This window comes from Meriones unguiculatus, chromosome 6 (genome assembly GCF_030254825.1).
Source record: "Meriones unguiculatus strain TT.TT164.6M chromosome 6, Bangor_MerUng_6.1, whole genome shotgun sequence".
Taxonomy (NCBI): domain Eukaryota; kingdom Metazoa; phylum Chordata; class Mammalia; order Rodentia; family Muridae; genus Meriones; species Meriones unguiculatus.
This window is the reverse complement of record NC_083354.1, coordinates 51,422,429-51,446,252: the sequence shown is the minus strand read 5'-3', so window position 1 is coordinate 51,446,252 and position 23,824 is coordinate 51,422,429. Positions and strand designations below refer to the sequence as shown.

General features: G+C 39.5%; 1 protein-coding gene across 5 annotated transcripts in view; it reads left to right on the top strand.

The window, feature by feature from the left end:
* The window catches only part of Cep70 (centrosomal protein 70), a 53,033-nt gene extending 37,515 nt beyond the window's left edge, over positions 1-15,518 (top strand). For all 5 annotated transcript variants that reach the window (XM_060385453.1, XM_060385452.1, XM_060385449.1 and 2 more), the window contains 6 exons: positions 4,587-4,754; positions 9,973-10,119; positions 10,220-10,388; positions 11,869-11,983; positions 13,520-13,599; positions 14,815-15,518. In XM_060385453.1, the coding sequence (XP_060241436.1) occupies positions 4,587-4,754; positions 9,973-10,119; positions 10,220-10,388; positions 11,869-11,983; positions 13,520-13,599; positions 14,815-14,876 (741 nt within the window). In that variant the 3' untranslated portion in view covers positions 14,877-15,518. The remainder of the gene's footprint in view (positions 1-4,586; positions 4,755-9,972; positions 10,120-10,219; positions 10,389-11,868; positions 11,984-13,519; positions 13,600-14,814) is intronic.
* Positions 15,519-23,824: the final 8,306 nt, after the last annotated feature.

Here is a 23,824-nt window from a genome sequence, read left to right as displayed (position 1 = left end):
TTCTTACTCACTCTCCACTTCCTGAGTGTGGATGTAGAGTCGTCTGCTCTCCAGCCTTGCCATGTGCCTTCCTTGCTTATTCTTAGGTCTTTCCTGCTGCGAGGGAATAGAGCTCTCTGCAACTGTGAGCCAAAAAGAAACTTTCTCCCTTAAGTTGCTTTTTTTCAGGGTTTTTCATCACAGCAACAGAAAACTAAGACAATATTTTCCTATAACCCTGTCATATCCTCTTTATAATAACTAGTGCAGTATAAATACTGTGTAACTATTGTGTAAGATTTTTATAATTCTTTCCTCTCTCTGTTTAAGCTGTTTGTCCTTTTATTGTTCTATTGTTTGTATTTTTAATTTTTATATAAGTAAATCTTCAGATCTTTACATGGCTTAAATTAGATGATGTGAAAATTAACCTTATTGTTTATTGAATAGATGAATAACTAAGCCTAGTAGTTTATTGAATAAGTGGGCTTGCACTTAAACATTTTGGTTCCCCAAAGGATTTTGAGTTTTCATGTTTTTTGCTTATTTTTTTGTTTTTTTTTTTTTTGTTGTTGTTTTTTTGTTTGAGACAGGGTCTCTCTCTGTAGTTCTGGGCTGTCCTGAAACTTGCTATGTAGACCAGACTGGCCTCAAACTCAGACATTTGCCTGCCTCTGCCTTCTGATATATATACATACATATATGTATGTATGTAATGTATGTATACATTTATGTATGTATGTATGTATGTATTTGGTTTTTCGAGACTAGGTTTGTCTGTGTACCCTGGGCTGTCCTGGACTCACTTTGTAGACCAGGCTGATCTCGAACTGCCTCTGCCTCCTTGAGTGCCGAGATTATAGGTGTGTGCCACCATGCCTGTTTAAAGTCCTTTAATTCTTCATCTCAGTTATCAGAGCAGAATTGTGTTTCCCTTGTCAGTCTGAGCATGCGCCCTTTAATTAGCTGATTTCCCATCTGTCTTTAGTTATGCTCATTCTACTTGCCTTCTGTGTACACTGGGTTAATTGTCATTCATTGATCATTTTTCTTTCTAATTTACTGATCTACTTTTGTCATATATTATTTCTGTTAATGCATGCATTTGTTCTAGATTCTGTTGTCTGTTCCATATTCTTCTGTAGTTTCATAGTAAGTTTTTATACTATTTGAGTAAATTTCTGCTCTCTGGAAGAACACTTATTAAAATGAACTGAAATATTTAATTCATTTGATATTTGGAGAAATGATAACTTACAGTTTTATATCCTCTCATTCAGGAACACATCTCTAATTATGGGGATCTTTTATAGTCTTCCATAAAGTTTTGCATATTTTAAATTTAGTTCATGTGTATTTCCTGTCAGGTTTGTTTTCTGGGTATTTAGTGACTTTCTGTTGTGAATGAGATCCATTCAACTTTGTAAGAATTTTTACTTTAGCTCTTTCTCTATGAGTGTGGCACTGGGGTTCTTTCATTTGCTCTCAGGACTCAATTTGAGAGTCTTGGTTTAAAAGAGAATTAATCGTGAGTGTTGAGAGCAGCTCTTACTTCACTTTTATTGTTGACATCTTACTGCTTTTACTTGGTTTCCTGTTCTACTTTTTGGTTTTCTTGACATTTGCTAGATTGACAGATGTTTGTTTGTCCTTTTTAAATTTTGTTATGTTTCTTCCTGAGTGCTGGCTCTTTGATCACCTCCCCCTGGGGGCGGGGGGGAGGACAGTCTTACCAGGCCACAGAGGAAGACAATGAAAGACAGTCCTGATAGGCTAGGATCAGATGGAAGGGGAGGAGGACCTCCCCTATCAGTGGAAGAGGCATAGGAGGAGAAGAGGAAGGGAGAGTGGGGTTGGGAGGGGGTGAGAGATGGGGCTAGAGCTGGGATACAAAGTGAATAAACTGATTAATAAAAAAATTAAAAAGACCTAAACTGGCACAATATTCCTTTCAGTAAATTCTCTGTACCAAAGCAATACCCAAGAATAGCCCAGATTCAAAGGGTAAAAAAACATCTCTACATTTTGACGGGAGAACCTGCAAGCCATGTTGCAAAGATACAATAAAGCAAGGACAAGAAATAGCTGCAGCCATCTTCATAACCTGAACGCGTACAGATGTCTATCTAAAGATGATATGAATGAAACTGCGCTTTGATCTCCTAAAGCTCAGGCAGTGGCAAGTCCCTGCACCTCAGTTTACCCACTGCCTTTCTGATGGTTGTATCAGGGAAGAAAAAACAAAAAGCAGGACTGTCTTCCCCACTTTGATTCATAAATATTGGAGAAGAATATTATTTTTTAAAATTAATTGATATTAATAGATGAGTTTGTAATAGAAGTGGAATGTTAAAACACTTATAAATGAACACAAGACAGACACGTGCTTCTAAGCCAGCATGAGAGGTCAGATTCTCAGATCACCTGTTTGCCATAGCTCTCCCTGGGCAGAAAGAGCAGTGTTTCCTCCTAACTGGAAATCCTAGACAGATTCTCAGAGAGTCCTGTCTCTGGGATTTATAGCATTTGTTAAGAATTATTGCTATTGGTGTTCTGTTCAGGAAGTTGTCTCCTGTGGCCATGAGTTCAAAGCTCTTCCCCACTTTTTATTCTAACAGGTTTAGTGTGTCTGGCTTTATATTGAGGTCTTTGATCCACTTGGACTTTAGTTTTGTGCAGGGTGATAAGTATGGATCTATTTGCATTTTTCTACATGTAGACATCCAGTTAGACCAGCACCATTTGTTGAAGATGCTGTCTTTTTTCCACTGAATGGTTTTGGCATATTTGTCAAAAATCAGGTGTCCATAAGTGTGTGGGTTTATTTCTGAGTCTTCTATCCGATTCCATTGATCCACCATTCTGTTTTTATGCCAGTACCATGCAGTTTTTATTACTGTTGTTCTATAGTATAGCTTGAGATCAGGGATGGAGATACCGCCAGAAGATCTTTCATTGTAGAGGATTGTTTTAGCAATTCTGGGTTTCTTGTTATTCCATATGAAGTTGAGAATTTTTCTTGCAAGGTCTGTAAAGAATTGTGTTGGTAATTTGATGGGAATTGCACTGAATCTGTAGATTGCTTTCGGTAAGATGGCCGTTTTCACCATGTTAATCCTGCCAAGCCATAAGCATGTGGGATCTTTCCATCTTCTGATATCTTCTTCAATTTCTTTCTTCAGAGACTTGAGGGTTTTTTTTCATACAAGTCTTTGACTTGCTTGGTTAGGGTCACACCAAGGTACTTTATGTCCTTTGTGGCTATTGTGAAGGGTGTTGTTTCCCTAATTTCTTTCTCAGCCCTTTTGTCTTTTGTATACAGGAAGGCTACTGATTTTTTGAGTTAATTTTGTATCCAGCCACTTTGCTGAAGGTGTTTATCAGCTGAAGGAGTTCTGTGGTTGAATTTTTGGGATCACTCATGTATACTATCATATCATCTGCAAATAGTGATACTTTGACTTCTTCCTTTCCAGTTTGTATTCCCTTGATCTCCTTTAGTTGTCTTATTGCTCTAGCAAGGACTTTGAGAACTATGTTGAAGAGATATGGGAGAGTGGGCAGCCTTAGCCTTGCCTTGTCCTTGATTTCAGTGGGATTGCTTTAAGTTTCTCTCCATTTAGTTTGATGTTGGCTATAGGCTTGCTGTATATTGCCTTTACAATGTTTAGGTATGTGCCTTGTATCCCTGATCTCTCCAATACTTTAAGAAGTGGGAGATAGTAAGACCTAGAAAGGACAGGAATTCCACAAGAAGAGCAACAGATCCAAAAAGTCTGAGCACAGGGATCTTTTCTGAGACTGATACTACAGCCAAGGACCACTCATGGAGATGGCCAGGAACCCCTGAACAGAGGTAGCCTATGGCAGTTCAGTGTCCAAGTGGGTTCCATAGTAATGGGGACAGGGACTGTCTCTGACAGGAACTGATTGGCCTGTTCTTTTATCACCTCCCCCCCTGAGGTGGGAGCAGCCTTGCCAGGCCGCAGAGGAAGACAATGCAGCCACTACTGATGAGATCTGATAGACTAGGATCAAAGGGAAGGGGAGGAGGATCTCCCTTATCAGTGGACTGGGAGAGGGACACTGGCGGGGGAACAGGGAGGGTGGGATTGGGAGGGGAGGAGGGAGGGAGGTACAGGGGGGATAAAAAGTGAATAAACTGTAATAAATAAAAATAAAAATAATCAAATAAAAAAAAGAATTATTGCACTGGCTGGCCTGGACTTCTCTATAGAATGTGTGGGGTTTTATTAATATCTATCTTTACCTGGAATTTCAACTGAAATTTTGAAACAAGTAAAAAGTCCCTTTTAGTACAATACTTAGCTTAAATATGAAGAGACAGGGAAATGTGGAGACTTAGGCAAGGACATCTATATGGTTATTATTATGTGTGAATTATAGTAGTAACTGCTTTCAAACATAAATTATTAAAAATTTACTTAGTTTTCCTTAGAATTTATGCATTTATGCTAAGACTGCATGATCACAGTGTTCACAAATGTCTGAAAATGTTTTCTTGGCATCTGACACAGTTCTTTCACATACTTACTTTGTCAGACTCAGACAAACATTTTAACTACAAATACTGTCCATGTCTACAGGTGCTGTGCAGCATCAATTCAATTATTCACAACCCACGAACTCCAGTAATTATTTATACACAGAGTAAGGGAGGAGCTAAAAACTTCAATAAAGATATTCAAGATTGTGGATTTGAACACCTCATTCCTATAATAGAAATGTGGGCAGATGAAATGACATCCTTAAAGGTAAGTAGCTGAATATTTTTATATGTTTTGAAAATCTGCTTAACTTGGCCCTTGTTCATAACTGTGAAGCTAAAAAAAATACACTTTTCTAAAATTGGAATATTGCTGCTTATATGTTTTGTTCTGTTTTGTTTTTGAGACAGAGGCTAACTGTATAGTTCTGGCTGGTCTGGGATGCTCTATATAGAACAGGCTGGCCTTGAATTCACAGATAACTACCTGTTTCTGACTCCTGAGTGCTACAATTAAAAGCATGTACCACCATGTCCAGCCTTACATATTTCTAATCCTATGAATTTGTTGTTATTGATAAGCTTGTCTCCTCTAAAATCCTACTGTAGATGTTTAGACTTTACGTCATTCAGATCTGTAGAGGATTTATCTTAGCCCCTCCATATTCTGCATTTCCTTCCTACTAATATCTGTGCTCTGTATTTCCTGACCTCTGCACATGCTCAGATGCAATGTTTTAGTCTTGTTTTCCTCTTAATTGGGAACATTTTCCCTGTCTTCACATTTTATTTTCCTTTCTCAGAACTGAGATTATTTCTCTTTGTCTAATCTCTAGAAAAGTTTATAGTCAACAATCAACTATTAAATGTATTCGCATTGGATTGAAAAATTATAGTCCTGAACAACTAGAGGGTTGTTTTTGTTTTAAAAATTTATTTATTTATTATAGTGTTCTGTCTGCATATACACCTGCAGGCCAGAAGAGGGCACCAGACCTCATTATAGATGGTTGTGAGCCACCATGTGGTTGCTGGGAATTGATTGAACTCAAGACCTCTGGAAGAGCAGCCAGTGCTCTTAACCACTGAGCCACCTCTCCAACCCCCTTTTGTTTTGTTTTAAGACAGGGTTTCTCTGTTGTAGCCCTAGCTGTCCTAGAACTTGCTTTGTAGACCAGGCTAGCCTCAAACTCACAGAGATCCATCTGTCTCTGCCTCCTGAGTGCTGGGATTAAAGGAGTGCACTACCACACCTGGCTTGAGTTTTTTATTTAACTTTGATTTTTTTACATTAATTACATTTTACTCGCTATGTATTCTAGCTGTAACCCCTCCCTCATTCCCTCCCAATTCCACCCTCCCTCCCTCATCTTCTCCCATGCCCCTCTCCAAGTCCATTGATAGGGGAGGTCCTCTTCCCTTTCCATCTGACTCTATCTTATCAGGTCTCATCAGGAGTAGCTGCAGTGTCTTCCTCTGTGGCCTGGCAAGGCTGCTCCTCCGTTAGGAGGGGTGGTGGTCAAAGAGCCAGCCACTGAGTTCATCTCAGAGACAGTCCTTGTTCCCCTTACTAGGAAATCCACTTTGGATACTGAGCTGCCATGAGCTACATCTGAGCATGGGTTCTAGGTTATATCCATGAATGGACTTTGGTCCTTGGTTGGAGTATCAGTCTCAGAAAAGACCCCTGTGCCCAGATATTTTGGTTCTATTGCTCTCCTTGTAGAGCTTCTGTCCTTTTCAGAAGCTTACTAACTCCCCTTTCTTTCATATGATTCCTTGCACTCTGCCCAACGTTTGGTTATGAGTGTCAGCATCTGCTTTGATACCCTGCTGGGTAGAGTTTTTTTTTCAGAGGCCCTCTGTGGTAGGCTCCTGTCCTGTTTCCTGTTTTCTCCTTCTTCCAATGTCCATCCCATTTGTCTTTCTAAGTGAGGATTGATCATCTTACCCAGGATCCTCCTTGTTTAGCTTCTTTAGGTTTACAGATTTTAGTATGTTTATCCTATATTAAAGGTCTAGTATCCACTTATAAGTGATTATATACCATGTGTGTCTTTTTGCTTCTGGGATACTTCACTTAGGATGATCTTTTCTAGATCCTACCTTTTGCCTGCAAATTTCATGATTTCCTTGTTTTTAATAGCTGAGTAGTATTCCATTGCGTAAATGTACCACAATTTCTGCATCCATTCCTCCATTGAGGGACATCTGGGTTATTTTCAGATTCGTAATTCTGGCTATTATGAATAAAGCTGCTACAAACATGGTTGAACAAATGTCCTAGTTGTGTACTTGAGCATATTTTGGATATATGCTTAGGAGTAGTATAGCTGGATCTCAAGAGACAAGGCAAGGCTGCCCACTCTCTCCATATCTCTTCAACATAGTACTTGAAGTCCTAGCTAGAGCATTAAGACAACTAAAGGAGATCAAGGGAATACAAATTGGAAAGGAAGAAGTCAAAGTATCACTATTTGCAGATGATATGATATATACATGAACGACCCCAAAAATTCAACCAGAGAACTCCTTCAGCTGATAAACACCTTCAGCAAAGTGGCTGGATACAAAATTAACTCAAAAAATCAGTAGCCTTCCTGTATACAAAAGACAAAAGGGCTGAGAAAGAAATTAGGGAAACAACATCCTTCACAGTAGCCACAAAGTACCTTGGTGTGACCCTAACCAAGCAAGTCAAAGACTTGTATTAAAAAAAAAAAAAAAAAAAAAAAAAAAAAAAAAAAAAAACAACTTCAAGTCTCTGAAGAAAGAAATTGAAGAAGATATCAGAAGATGGAAAGATCTCCCGTGCTCATGGATTGGTAGGGTTAACATAGTGAAAATGGCCATCCTGCCAAAAGCAATCTACAGATTCAATGCAACTCCCATGGCTTGAGTTTTTTTTAACTTATAAAATTATATCTCATATACGACTCATGGAAGAATCTTGGCACTCAGCCTAACTTTTATTTTCTTTGTTCTTTAGAGTTTAGACAAAGCTATATAATATACAAGCATTTTTGACTGAATGACAGTGCTGGATTAATACACTGTTTTATGTGCCCACGTTTCTTTAGTTTCTCAGAAAAGGGTGAAATAGAGATGACTTGTGGAAACGGTGGCATTTCCCACTCACTGCTTGGCACAGTTCTCCCTGTAGGAGATAACAGTGCTAACCCTACTTTTCTCTTTTTCAGAAGAGTTAGATGAGAAGCAGCCTTTGCTTTTCTAACAGAAGGTTAAGACTAGTTGAAAAAGGAGACAAAGGGATGAACCAAATTCATAGATAGCGTTATTTTTCTATGTGTAAGGTGGGAAAGTATTACAAAAATATGAACATAAAATTCAGACTAATTGGACAGACAAAATATATGCAAATGTGAAATTTTAAATAAGTATGCAGTATATTACTAGAAAAAAATGGATGCAATACAGATGGATTCCTGAGTAATGATATGGATGACTTGTACTCCATTGTATGGTAGAGAAGGGAATCACTTTGATCATAGCCCCCAAGAAAGGCTTAGCAAGAGTACTGAGGTCTTACCACTGTGTAGTTCTCTGAACAGGAGGCAGGGAATTAGCTTTATACTTGGAATATTATAAGGACACTGAGGCAACTGGCTAGAATTAATTATTTCTGCCATTGAAGTAGCTCTTGGCCTTCAGTAGTGCTTCTAATATTTACACTACAGATTCGGGATCCATCTTTGAAAGCACATGAAGTCCTTTGATGCCTAGTATGGAAAGTTCTTTATAATGTAGCAACTTTCTAGTTTGGGAGAGGCATCTCCCTGGATAACATTTTATCCTAGGCTCTGATGTGACCTAAAAGAGAAGGATGGGTTTGAGAGATGAATGGAAAAGAAATGCAGCAATGTATATTATAGAATCTTCTGTTTTGCATATTTACTTTTTGAGACAGACCTCATTATGCAAGCCTGGCCAGCCTGGAACTCATGTAGACCAGGGTGACCTTGACTCATAGAGTTCCACTGCATCTGCCTTCCAATGCTGGGATTAAAGGCATATAAATAATAACACAAAATAAATAAAACGTAACTAGATGTATGTGAGGGATACTGACAATTTATATAGTGAGTAGTGATCAGTGTTGAGAACATCAAAGTTTCTCAGCCATTTAAAAATAGTTAATTTTTGTGAGCTTTAGTTACCATACTGTGATATAGAACATTACAAATTATTTCTCTTACCCAGCTGCACCCCCGTGATTTTAACCATTCTGTCTCCATTCCTTCTTCCTCAAACCCTTCTCAGGCTTTGGTAACCACATGAGACTAACTTTTAAAACATTTACGTATAAGGAAGAACATGGTATTTGTGTCTGTTTTATTTCACTTAATGTCTTTCAGTTCCTCTCCATGTTGTAGTAAATGACAGGTGTCATTCTTTTCATGGTGATAATATTCAGTTGTGTGCATGTGCATTTATTTACGGACCCATACATACACTGGTGTTTTTTTTTTTTTGGCCATTTATCTATCGTTGGACACCAACATTGTACATCTAATATCTTGGCAATTCTGAATAGTGCAATTGAGTAAATATGTAAGAGCTGGCATCTCTTTGACATAGTTTCATTTTAATTTGATATGTGCGTGTGTGTGTATATACACACACACACATATATATATATACACATATATATATGATGTAGTTTTGTTAGTCTATGTGGCAGTGTTATCTTTAGTTTTTTGAGGAACCTCTATATACTGTTTTACACAAAGACTGTACTAATTTACATAATGACTACTAATTTACACTCCCATCAACAATAAATGCAGGAAATTCTCAAAAGTTGTCTGTCAATATTTGGCCACATATAATTTTTCATATGTGTATGAACATTTTGCCTCCATGTATGTATGTTTGTACACCATTTGCATATCTGGTTCTTGTGAAGGTCAGAAGAGAGAGCATTAGGTTCTTTGGAACTGGGGTTATGAATGGTTGTGAATTATCAGTGGATGCTGAGAACTGAACATGGGTCTTCTGCAAGACCAACAAGTGCTCTTACTGTTTGCCGTCTCTCTAGCTGTGGGTATGGCAGTTCTTAGAAGGGGGTCCATTCCGAGGTTTTGTACCACTGTGAAAAGATGAAAACTGTCAAATTGTATATTAGTATCTTGGTATATAAATTTCATTTCAAAAGTACTACAAAAATATTTAAGACCTAGGCTAGGGATATGGCTCAGTCTAAAGCTTTTGCCTTGTTTATGTGAGGGAGGGCCTGTGCTATCTCCAGTGCTAATAAAATAATTTACAAAAACAATATAATTATTTAAATAACATTATTGCTTAGAGAATTCAGACTTGTTTTAAATTGGCAATGGTATTTTAAAAATACTAACGATCATTATATAGATATGTATCGTCCGACCACCTTGGTTACTATGTTATTGGTGTTATCGTGTAAACTATTCTATAATCAATAATGCCATGTAGTTTCTTTTGTTGTAAAGGATTTGTATAAGTCCTTAAAAATGCTGTCTGCAGAACTGATACCTTGGCATAATTTGAAGAAACCAGCTGAAAATGAAGGTGTGAAAGTAGAAGATCTGTTGGTGGTGGTAGAAACTATGTTGGAAGAAGTTGAAAACAAGAAAGAGGTAACACTCGATATTGATATAACTGTTCTCATCTTAAAGGTTTATATTAACTAATCAATATGTCAAATTGTCAACTGTCTTTTTCACCTTCTTCATATAGAGCAGCAACACGCCAAACTTTCAGACTTTGCAAGCTATTGTTTTTCACTTCCAAAGACTATTTGACGTGCCGTCTTTAAACGGAGTCTATCCCCGAATGAATGAAGTATATACCAGGCTCGGAGAGATGAACAACGCTATGAGAAACATTCAGGAGCTCTTAGAATTAGGTGATGACCCTTTGTCATTTGGGATACTCATTTAAGAATTATTCCTGGGCTGGAGAGATGGCTCAGAGGTTAAGAGCACTGGCTGTTCTTCCAAAGGTCTTGAGTTCAATTCCCAGCAACCATATGATAGCTCACAACCATCTATAATGAGATCTAGTTCCCTCTTCTGGTGGGTATGTGTATGTGCAGGCAGAACATTGTATACATAATAAACACATCTTAAAACAACAACAACAAAAGAACTATTCCTAATAAATTAACAAAAATTAGGTTTTGGGGGTTTTTTTTGGTTTGGTTTGGTTTGGGTTGAGAGTGTTTCCTTGCTGTTGCTGTAGCCAAAGCTGGCCTTGAACTTGATCTTTGTCCCTCATCTCCCAAGTACTCAGATTACTAGTGTATACCACCAGACCCCACAAAACTCCTATTAATTAAACACACACACACTAAGAAAACCAAACAAACAAAAAATAAATAAAGAAAACCAGAGGCAGAGATATAGCTTAGCTGTTAGAGTGCTTGCTTAGCATGCATGAACTCTGGGTTTGCTTCTCAGCAGTGCATAAACAGGACATGGCGGTGCACATCCTCAGGAGATAGAGGCAGGAGGATGACAAGTTCAGTGTCGGCTGGAGAGATGGCTCTGCCTTTTTGGCCTCTACCTTTTCAGAGGTGCACACACCCATATACATGCATATATACTTGCTTAGACACACAAGCATGTGTAAACTAAAAAAACCCTCAACATGTGGTTAAGAGCCCTTGCTGTAAATTGTAAAGAATGGGTTTTATGTTTCAGCACCCCTATAACAATCTAGACATCCCCCAAATCGCTGGTAACTCCAGCCCTCAGGACTTCAACACCCTTTTCTGGTTTTCATGTATGCAAAAGCATATATGTACACATACATACACATTCATACATACATGCAAATAAAATTTTTTTTAAGTTGAAGATCATTTTTTTGATACATAACAACTTCTAGGTCAGCCTGGGATTCATGAGACCCTGGCTTTAAAGCAACCCCCCCAGGGCTGGGAAGTGGTTCAGTAGTTAAGAGCACACTCTCTGCAGTCAACCCTGAGTTCAGAGTTAGGATCCCAACCCAGATGCTTGTGAATACTTGTTACCAGCTCTGAGGAGAATGGAGACAGGAGAGCTGTTGAGGCCCTCTGGCTTCCAACCTAGCCAAGAAAATGTGCACTCCAGGCTCAAGGAGATAGTGTGTCTTGAAGAAACGGGCAGAGGTGGTGAGAGGAAGATACCCAGTGCTGTCTTCTGGCTCTGCCTTTTCAGGGGTGCACACACCCACATACGTGCTCACACAGACACACAGATGTGTAAACTAAAAAAAAAAAAAAGAATCTTAATCCCTTCTGCCACAAAAAAAAAAAAAAAAAATGAAACAAGTAACCAAAGTAGGATGTGATAGATGATTTTGGAAGTTATTTAAACATCTATACTTTCATTTCTCTTTTGCAGACAGTTCATCCTCATTGTATATGGTGGTCAGCACAGTTGGAAAATTGTGTAAGATAATTAAGGAGGAGGTGAATGAGCAGGTTAAAAAAGTATTAGGACCTGAAGACCTACAAAGGTATTTGTTAGAAATGTATCCAGACACTTGATATAGTAAAGAGTAAAGACTTCCAAAGCTTTATGTGTTATTACCTTCCTTGTTTGGAGTGGCAGTTTGTTTTTTTTTTTTTTTTTTTTTTTTTTGGAGACAGGGTCCAGGTGTCCTGGAACTCTGTTTAGACAGGTGACCCTGAACTAAAAGAGATCTGCCTGCCTCTGCCTTCAGTGTGCTGGGAGCAAAAGTGTGTGCTACCACATCTTTTAAAAACAACTTTATAAACCAGAAGAGTCATACATCCTTCCGGATAGAGACAATGTCACCTGTACTCAACATAAAAATTATCGGGGCCCATAAGCTCACATAAGGCTATTGGGAACTCTAAACTCACCCTGAGACGAACTTACATATGGAGAAATTAAAATCATTATAACCAATTCTTCAGTTGGTTTATAACCTATAATTTATTTCTGAAACACTACCAAAATTACTTAATAATTGCTAATCATATCTTTTTGTTTAGAGGATAAATATTAAGGATTTAAAAAAAGACTAAGTACCACTAATATAAACCTGATATTTTTTTAATTTTATTTTATTATACTTTATTCACTTTGTATCCCCCCCATAAGCCCCTCACTCCTCCCCTCCCGGTCCCACCTTCCCTTCCCCTTCTTCACGCATGCCCCTCCCCAAGTCCACTGATAAGGGAGGTCCTCCTCTCCTTCCTTCTGATCTTAGTCTATCAGATCTCATCAGGAGTGGCTGCATTGTCATCTTCTGTGGCCTGGTAAGGCTGCTCCCCCCTCAGGGGGTGGTGATCAAAGAGCAGGCCAATCAGATTATGTCTGAGGTAGTCCCTGTTCCCATTACTATGCAACCCACTTGGACACTGAACTGCCATGGGCTACATCTGTGCAGGGGTTCTAGGTTATCTCTATGCCTTAAACCTGATATTTAAAAAAAATAAATTTTGGGGCTAAGGTAGATATAGACTGTAGGGCTTGTGTTTACTATGCATGAAACTCAGGGTTCTCTCTCCAGTAACCCCTGCTCTCAGCCCCTGAGACATTGTAGTTATACTTTCAGCAACTTTTCCTAGTTTTCACTCCCAATTTTATATTGCAAAATATAAGGAAACATATATATATATGTTACATTATATATAATATTATCCATATATTCTGCAGGTATTCCAGGAAGAGCCCTTATATAACCTGGCAGTTGAGATTTTTTTTCATATTTGGTGTTTTTCACTATTGGTCTCTCCCCTCCTTCTACCCTTTTTACTGACCACCAGTACTTAATGTTTAATAGCATACTGGGTAAGAAAGCCTATTTTAGTAAATGCTCTGAAGAAGGTGCTTTTTAAAAAAGGGAAAAATGGTATTAGATGATTAAAGATCTCAAAAAGGAAGGATTGCTATAATTAACTTTATATTCAATTTAGTAGAATAGTTTCCTCTCACTTTGAAAATGTTATGTCTGCAACTATCTGTTAACGAATGCAAAACCCTAAGTTGCAGACTTTTGTAAACTTGTGTATTTTTTAAACAGCATTATAAACAAATTGGAAGAACATGAGGAATTTTTTCCAGCGTTTCGAGCTTTTACTAATGATCTTCTTCAACTCTTAGGTGAGCTCTCTGTTGATGGTGGCTGAATTCTCATCTTAAGATGTCAGTGGGTTTAGGAGAGGGGTGTTCTTAGGCACTGGTTCATGTCTTACTTTAGGTCTTTGGAAAGTGTCTGGAAAGTACTACCTGCCTTGCACACAGAGTTAATTCAGAATAGAAAACAGCCTATAAAGAGATAGGAGCTATCTTTTTTTCTCTTTTTTAAATATTTTTATATGAGTGTTTGCCTGCATGGATGCATGTGCAGAATGTGAAAGCAGGTGCCTGTGGCGGCCGGAAGAGGTGGCCGGATCCCCTGGAGCTAGTTGCAGACAGTCACGTATTGTTGATGCTGGGAACGTAACCCAGGTCCTCTTACAAGAGCAGCAGGTGTCTTTAACTGCTGAGCCAGCATCCCTCCAGCCCTGTAGGACTGTCGTGTTTTGGTACCGTCTCATGAGAAATAGCATTATTCTGTGAGACTCTTGGCTCTGCATTGTTTATATATATATATAAATTGAGCAAGCAAAATCAGCTCGAAAGATGTAGGCTCTGCCACCTGGACCCTGCTAGTGGGGATGGTACCCGGCTAAGGGAGGACTTTCTTCCTCAGAGAGAAAGAGCCTTAGAAAGTGAATTCTGGCTTAGGCTCGCTGAAATCTGACACCTTAGAAGAAAAATCAAACTCAGAAAGAATCCACCAAAGAACTGAACTATTTGGAAGTCCAGAACAGGATAAACCCTACCCCTAACGCTTGTTCTACGGTGTCCACTTCTTACTGGATAAATCTCCCAGAAGAAGGCCTGAGAGCACTCCACTTTGAGACTAAAAGAATCATGAAGGATCACTGTTCTTCACGGAGAAATCAATTCCTATATCCTCAGGTGGAGACCCAGAAAAGAGCTGTGTCTGTCTGTCATGCATGCTGGGACCCATGTTGGCTTACACATGTAACTGTACAGAGATTTAGAGAGGGACCAGGGTTTCATAAATGCAGCCACTGGATGTGTTAATAATGCCAGGGTCAAAGGGACATCACAGATGCCCTGTGAAACACCTGTGTGAGTTAGTGGTCATCAACCGCAGATCTTGGAGAAGACTGCGTGTGCACAAGAGCACTTGCTGCTATTGCTGCTCTTGTATTTGATTTTTACTTCTGTGTAGAGCTTCTCATTTCTAGGAGCTTTTCACTAGAAAAAATTACTCTTTATAATTTTCATTTTTTTCTATTACAGAAATCGATGACTTGGATGCCATTGTACCTGCAGTAAAGAAATTAAAAGTACTTTCATACTGAAAACAAGTCAAATCATTGTTACTGTGTAAATTGCATTCTTAACATTTAAAGTATTTTAAAGGACTAATCCTGAGACAAGGTTCTAAAATGGATCAGCTCTCAGAATTCATCCTCTTACCAGTGGGTCATTCTCAATCCATATAATTTTTATTTTTTTATTATTTAATAGAAATTAGCTATTAAGTTATTAAAATAGTAAATTAACTTTAAATCCCATAATCATTTACATGCTCGGGTGCTCTAAAATGTAATGGTTATTTTAAGGAAGCGATTGTGTGTAACAGAAGACTGAGCGAGAGATTGCAAATTATAGAAAGTTGTATTTAAATTCAAGGTTTAGTGGCCTTTTGGTCAGAGAAAAAAGAATCCCAGTTGCTTTCTAAGCGCAACCAATAGGAAGCCATTGCTCCCCAGGCAAGAACTAAGGGGCATATTCTGTTAAGATACCCTTACAGCTGTTGCCCTTTCAAAGCAAGAAGCCAAGAGAGAAGAGGTTTTTTGTCTTTGTATTAAGAGAGGAAGTTAATCATGAAGTCAAGTAGATGATTAGGTACAAGTCTTTCTGTGTATTTATTTGCAATACTATGTAATGTCCTTTTATAAAGAAGACCAGAAATAAAGCTTTTATAAAGAATTTCCAAATGTAAGCCTCCTTAGTGGCTCATTTGTAAGCCTCACAAATAACAAGCCATATTTTCTCCCCAGGCTGACACTCCTTACTGCATTTCACAAAAGAGTCCTTTTGTTAATGTCTTCTACTTACTCTCTGTTCTCAACATCCTGGCTGATTTTGGGGTTTGGAGTCGGGTTCTGCATCACATCCTTGAGTACCAGCTACTTTAGGCTACCCCATATCCTCCTTTTTATAAATGCCATTCTTACTGGTTGATATATGAATTATTGATGACATAGAATACCACCTGAGGATCTTTCTTACTTTAAAATTCTTTGTTATTTTAAAATGCTTTGTTAACCTGTAGTTAAATTTCTGAAAACTAACCCAGTAGTTCTCAACTTTCCAAATGCTGTAACCCTTTATTTCACTTCCTCCTGTTGTGGTGACCCCTAACCATAAAATTATTTTCACTGCTACTTCATAACCATACTTTTGCTGTTATGAACCATAATGGAAATATTTGTGTTCTCCGGTGATTTTAGGTGATCTCTATGAAAGGGTCATTGGGGCCCCCAAAATGGTTGTGACCCACAGGTTGAGAAACCACTGTAACTAGTCCATAATCTGTAGAATGATGAGGTTGTTTAGAAACGGCATTTGCTTATTCATTCTGAATTGATTAAGTTACTCTCAAGTTTTTGTGAGGATTGGAAGTCCTTTAAAAATTTTTAAAAGTATTTACTTTTATTAATTTTTAAAAGTATGTGTGTGTGTGTGTGTGTGTGCCCACGGAGTTCAGAAAAAGGGTGCTGGATCCCCTGGAGTTACCTGTGGTTGTGAACAAATCAATGCGGGTACTAGGAACCGAACTCCAGGCCTCTGCAAGAGCACTCTTAGCCACTGAGCCATCTCTCTAGCCCATGTGTATAATGTGTGTGCATGCACTTGTAATATGTTCATGTGCATGGACACATTTGAGACAGGTTGTTCTGTATTCCAGGTTGGCTTTGAACTCGCTATAGCCAAAGCTAACTTTGAACTCCTGAGCTTCTTTCCACCACCCCCAAGTGATAACATTATAGGCATGTACCAGCAGACCTGGTCTTAACAATATCTGAAAACAAAAGAAAAAAATGCAGTTGAAAGATTGTGATGGGGTTGGCCTAGAGAGACAGCTCAGCAGTTAAGAGTGATTATTTTTGCAGAGGATCATATTTTGGTGCCTAGCACCCATGTTGGGTGACCCCCCGCTGCCTGTGCCTCTAGGTCTAAGGGGATCCTGTGCCTCCTGCCTCAGACCACCATAGGTGCCTGTACTCACATAATAAAATCTTTGAAAGGGTATAATAACCTAGATTTTGGCAGCTAGTTTTAAGCTCACAGTTTAAAGCAGAAGTTCTCAAATCCTTTTTCAGGGGACAGGAGGGTTTTAGAGGTGCTTCAGGGCCATCAAGGACAGTCGCCTTGATAGGAATAGTTTTAGATTCTTGCTGTCATGTCTACCTTTTCTGATTTTAGTTGTTTAAAACTAAAAGTTCTACAGTTGTTTCTAGTTTATCTATAGAACTATGTAAACATAAGCATTTAAAACACATTTGTTTGAAAGCAATTTTGATGTGTAATTAACAGAAAGTGTCCATGAAGTGTAAAATTCGGTAAGTTCTGGTGGGTATGCGTGCCTGCAGTGGTGTGGTGGTTTGCGAGAACATCTGCCCTAGCCTTAGCCGTCTGAATAATTGACCCCCAGCTGGTGTGGCTGTGGAGGCTGTGGAACCTTGGGAGGTGGAGCCTTACTTGAAGCAGGCCTTTTCCACTTCCCGTTCATCCTCTGCTTGTGCTTGCATTTTATGACATGAACTCACAACAGCTTGCTTCCTGCTGGTGTGCCTGCTGCCCGCTGCTGTGCGTGCCGCCAGGATGGGCTCTTATTCTGCTGCAACTGTAAGCCCAAGTAAATGTAAAATTTCTTCTATAGGTTGCCTTGGCCATGTGTGGATCACAGCAACAGAATATGGTATTTTGCTATTGAGACTTTAGTAGAATTTGTTCAGACTTTGTGATTTTAGATGTGTTTTAATATGTTATATATATAGTTTTAATATATTTTAAAATATTATTTTAAAAGTTGAACCTCTATCATGGGTACATTAGCTATCGTGTTGTTGATACCTATATTCCTACCATTTTTTATCTGCTTGATTTGTCAGTCTCTAGGAGATGTTAAAAATCTATATAAATTGACCAAATTTTATCCTATGTATTTGAGTTTATTTTCTAAGTTCATATAAATGTAATTGATTTATTATCTTAATATCCTTTTATTGCTACTTATGTTCACTGCCTTGAATGTAATTTTTGTCATTTTTAGTTATCATTATCATCATCACCACAGTTTTGTTTAAGACAGGAAGTCATTAGGAACTCATAGGCATCCACCTGCATCTGTCTCTTGAATACTGGGATTAAAGGTGTGCACTACCCTTCCTGGCTTTGTTCTCTTCTTCCACCCTGTGGGTTCTAGGGACCGGAATTTAGCCTTTACCAACTGAGCCATGTTGCCAGCCTGATTTTATCTTAATAGCAACTATTTATTTATTTATTATACTAACTTTTAAAATATGTAGAAATTATAAATACCAAGTGTAATTAAATGGTTCTAAAGTAAACACCCATCCAAGAACTAGAGCTATCTCATACCTCCTAAGCTCCGTAGGTCACTGTCATCCTAACTTTAATGTCAATCACTTCCTCTATATTTTTAAAAATTGTGGGATTTTCATGAGCATGCCTGAATCAATATATTTACCTGTTTTTACAAAAATGTAATTATGGTATCCATATGTTCAACATTCCTTTTGTTCAGTGTCAAGGCTGTGCTGTGTGCCCATCTGTGCTTGATCTAAGCCATTTGTTCTCAGGGCTCTAGAGTATCCACCTTGCTGCCATGCTGAGGATTGGCATTTGAGTGGTTCCCAGGTCTTGGCCATGGTGAACTGCACTGCTGTTAGCACCTGCCCTTAGGCACGTGTGAAAGTATGCTAGCATATGTATCCCAAACCGAGGCTGCTGGATCTCAGGGGCAATTGCTTCTATGTACATAGAAAAATTTCAGTGTCTGCTCTGAACCCTACATAGCTCCAAAGTCAGGACTACATGCTTTCTTGTTCCATTCTCTCGTTCTTGTCAGTGTGAAGAGGAGAACTCCCTGAACTGGTTTAATCCGTGAGATACACTCAGTTTAAATGGAAAGGGATATGTGTCATTTTCTTTCAAAGCTAATGGTAAGACAGGCACAAATACCTAGAGAAATGTTTAGTCCCTTTGCCATAAAGGAATATGCTGGTCTTCTTAGGCCCATGCCCTAGGCATGTCTTTTGGACTAGCCAGCCACTGACAAGATTGTTTCTGAGTGCCGAGGAGGAGGGAGAGTGGTTTGGGAGCTTCCTGTGAGCACTGAGGAAATGGTTCAGGTTTTAAAATTCCCTTGGGAAAATCTTGGAGACAAACCAAGTACTGTACTGTGTTGTGGATATAAACATGTTTTTGTTTTAATCCCAGGTGTGGGATGTGGGACTGACTCAGACGGTCCACAGCAACAAAGTGCCTCGTGTGGGCTCTGAGAGGAGCTCTTTGCGAGCTGCAGATAGTTTAAATCTGAGGACTCTAGGGAGAGAATAAATGCCAGAGCTCCAAGAGTATGCAGTAGCTCCAAGAAAGAACAAGGCTGCTGCTGCTTCCCCACTGTGGCTCCTGTTGCTGTTGATGCAGTGAGACAAGAAGTTGGAGATTTCCTGTAACAAGGATTGGACTGGCTCCAAGGAACCCAATGACCCTAACCAGCAGGAAGCAGCTAAGAGAACTGTGACCCCTCTCCAACTAACCCTTTCTCTCTCCTATCTGGTGTTGGGGTGTTGGAAGGGATTGGGGTGGAGTAGGGAGAAAGAGATAAAAGAAATGTAAATAATTTTTTTTTTAAGTACACCAGCAGTATTGTGTGGTACCCAACCCTCTTGACTCACCCTAGCATTCTGAGGAAGGAAGAGAAGGGATGCCGACAGTGGAGGGTCTCCTCACTTTCTTCCGCAGCTATGATCTGGCTTCTCTCTCGTTGGTCTTGGAGGCTTCAGTGATCCCATGCCAGGCTGAAGAACAGCATAAAAGTTCCCAGTGGACATCTGGCCAGGGGCTAAATGAAAAACGGGACTCAAGAAATCCTGAAGATCAGCAGGAGACACATCTGGGACTGCTCTCTTCTGACCACTGGTCCCTGGTAACCCAGAACCAATTGCGATGTGATATGGAATGCTGAGTGTCTGGGGAGATTCTCATGCTGGAATCTATCCCACTCTGATGTCATAGACTTTTCCATCCCTCATCAGAGTAGGTGATATTGAGACCCAACATGCTTTACTACCCCAGTCTCCTTCCTTCGCAGGGTTAGGCTTGGCACAGTGTCCAGCACTTGTAAGTGCATTTCAAACCTCTGAAGCTTTCCTTGATAACAGCTGTGCATCATAGCTACCTTTTTGAGCTTCTACACCTTGTACAGTAATCCATCCACTGACCATTCCAAGACACTCTCTACCATTCATCTCATATTCTTTCTGCCTTTCAGGTAGCTGATGGTGTCCCAAGCTGCCCACAAAATCTTGTCAACCTCCTCAGTGCAGGATGACTTTCATCTGCTGACTTACCTCACTCTGAGCAGCATTCTCAGCTCTGCGTGGCCTTGGGTCTGGATGGACTTTTACCGGTGTGCTCTGTGAGGCAGTGAGTCCTGTTAGAGGCAGTCTATGCCTAGTCCGAGTACTAAAATGAAAGGCACTAATGTGCCTCTTTCTAGAAGGATGCTTGTACTGACTGGTTTTGTGTCAACTTGACACAAGCTAGAGTCATCAGAGAGGAAGGAAACTCGGTTGAGGAAATGCCTTCTTGAGATCCAACTGTAAGACATTTCCTCAATTCATTTTCCCAGTTCATTGTGGGTTGTGCCATCCCTGAGCTGGTGGTCCTGGCATCTATAAGAAAGCAGGCTGACAAGCCTGTAAGGCAGCACCCTCCATGGTCTTGGCATCAGCTCCTGCCTCCAGGTTCCTTTGCTGTCTTGAGTTCCTGTCTCGACCTCCTTCAATGATGAACAGCAAGTATAAACTGTAATAAACTCTTTTTTTTCCCCAGCTTGCTCTTTGGTCATGGTGTTTCATCACATCAATAGGAACTCAAAGGCAGTGCTTCTTGTAGATTTTATGTCACAGATAGAAGTTTGGATGTTGAATAGAGGTGGTTAACTCCACCCTGTCATGCACTTGAGCCTGAAGCCAGGGGCTATGTAAGTATCTCCCTTGGCTCTGCCTTCCTTCATTTAGAAATTATCTTTTCAATTTTGATTTCATTTCCTAATAGGTCACAGCTACAACTGATTTAAAAATCTATTTGTGTTCAGCAGTCTTACTAAAAACGTTCAGGTTAATTCAAGCAAATTAACTTTAGATTATTTTAGATTTTACATATGATATGCTCTGCACTTGTGTACAAATTTTCTGGATATATATATATATCCAGAATTAAAATGTCCAGGTTGTAGGGGGGAAGGTGCTGTGTATAAACATTTGAGCTACATACTGTGCAACTTGAGGCAGTACAATTTTTGTGGCTAATAACAATGTGAGTAGAAACGTCTTAGCGGTTTTTGAATTAGCCACATTATATATAAAAGTGGTTTGTGTTAGACACGCTTGCTTCTTTCTTGCCTCACAGCATGGGCTATGACATGGGGTTGAATAGAAGCAACCTTTTCATAACATGATGTTTTCCACTGTTTATATAAGCAAAATCGAGAGTTATCCTTTTTATTTTTATTGTCTGTGTTTTAAGTAGTTCTCTTTGAAGCAGCATGCATAGCTGCACTTAATTTTAAACTATTGGTTGCTATTCTAGATTTTTCCACAGTGTACTTTATTGTGTTATAAATGGGGTCTTTTGATCATCCTCTTGGCATTTTGTATTGTGTTTTTCTGTGCACCCTCTCTCCTTACTGGAAAGTGATTATTTTTTTCTTTACAAGGTCTTCACTACTGATTTGAAAGTTTCATGCTTTGTGATTTTTTTTTTTTTGTTGCTTTATTTTGCTGGTTGTCATAAATTTTTAATATATACTTTGTCATCCAGTAGACAGAAGCCGCACTGTACAGGTAACTAAACATGAGCATTACTAATAAAAGGTGGTTGACTATTAAAAGGGGAAATGGTGAAGGAAGATGCTTAAGGGTCCTGAGCAGCACCTTGAGAAAGCTGACACTCCCAGAGCTAAGGGAGAGCAGACCAGAAATGAGCTCAGAACCACAGCGAGGCACCTCTGCAGGGCTGGCGCAAACCTCAGGTGCAGCTGCCTCAGGACTGCTCAATCCATGTAGCCGCTGCTAACACCCAGGGCCATGGCTGTGCTGGCAGAGACTGAGAGCATGAGCTGTGCCCACAAACCATTCAGCCAAAGAAGAGTTCTCATCACAGAAAAGCTCACCATCGTCTTCTCTCTCCTTGTAATAGCTCTCCATCACTCTTTGTTGTTAGAGCCCAGCATCAAAAAGCCTACTTCAGAGATGCTGATTTGAAGCTCAAAGGTAAAAGTAACGGACCATCCTCGCATTGAGAGCTCATGTTCTCAGGCTCTGTTACCACGGCCATGCCCTATGTCAGCAACAGCCTGCCATACATCTATGTATATTTTTATATATTTTTTTATTTGGTTTTTCTTTTTGAGACAAGGTTTCTCTGCGTAGCCCTGGCTGTCCTGGAACTTGCTTTGTAGACAAGACTGTCCTTCCACTTAGAGATCTGCCTGTCTGTCTCCCAAGTTCTGGGAGTAAAGGTGTGTGCCATCATGTCTGGATATATTTTTAGCTTTACTGTATCTATAGTTTTTTCCATGAAGACTTGAATACTTTACGATGTCAATTTTCATGCTCTCCTTGCTGATACCTTGTGACCATCATTCAGTTCGATATTCCCTAAGCTTCATGTCTACTAGCAACCATAACTGTGAGTTTTGTGATTGGCTGTTAAGGATTTCAGGTTCTAAACCTTTTTTTTTTTCAAGTTTGAGGGTGTTTTTTACACCAGCTTGTGTAGACTGTCAGACCCTACACTCCAGCAGCAGAGAGTAGCTATTTTGTATGCTGTTGCTAACTGGTCCTTGTCCTCACGTGATGCCTGTCCTCTGGTGCATGCTAAAATTTGGTTTCCAGGCTATAACCTCCTTTAACTCGTGAACACTACTTCAGTTTTTCTCTTTACATCACTAGAAATTTCACCTATGATACTTTTAAATCGACCATGTGTGTTGGTTAGGTAGGTTTAACTGTCTGAATAAGAATGTCCCCCACAGGCCTAGATGTTTAAATGCTTGGTCACCAGTTTGAGGGCCTTGCTGAAGGAAGTACTTCACTGGGATCCAGCTTTGAGAGCTGAAAGCCTCAGTGTACTTGTAGTTTGTGGTTTCTGGTTTGTGCTCTCAGTCTAAGATGTGAACTTTCAGCTGCTCGTTCCTGCCACCATACCTGCTGTGTGGGTCCATGCTGCTCCCTGTCATTATGGAATGCTCTAGAACCATGAGCTAAAATGAACTCAAGTTACTTTGGCAATGGTGTTTTTTATTTTTCAACCAAGGTGTTTTTTTTTTTTAAGATTTATTTATTTGTTATTTATACAACATTCTGCCTGCATGTGTGCCTGTACCAGATCTCATTATAGATGGTTATGAGCCACCAGGTGATCACTGGGAATTGAATTCAGGACCTTTGGAAGAATAGCCAGTGCTCTTAACCTCTGAGCCATCTCTCCAGTAACATACCAGTTCTTACGTGTTTTTTTCCTGTCTGCTGCCACCAGTTTTAGGGTGGCTAATATGTTTATGATACATTCCTTTCTCTTTGGTGCTTTTCCATTTTCATGATACTTGTCTATTTGGAGAGAAATCGCAGTGTCATCATGAGGTAAGGTAGGATTAAACTGCAATACTTTATTGTGACACTTTGTTATTTAAAATAGAAATATCAGTTTGAGGAGTTGGCTCAGAAAAGTATGTCTTGCAAATACAAGGATCTGAGTTTGAGGCTCATAACTTGCATTAATAAACAAAACAATAACAACAACAGCAGGTATGGTGGTGCGTCTGTGTTCCCAGCCCTGGGGAGCTTGGAGATTTGGATTCCTAGGGTTCACTGGCAGCCAGTCTATCGGGGACAGTGAGATCCTACCCCAAAAGAAAAAGGGGAAGGGGCATCCCCTAGTCTCTCTCTCTCTCCACACACAAAAATAGAAATATACACAAATA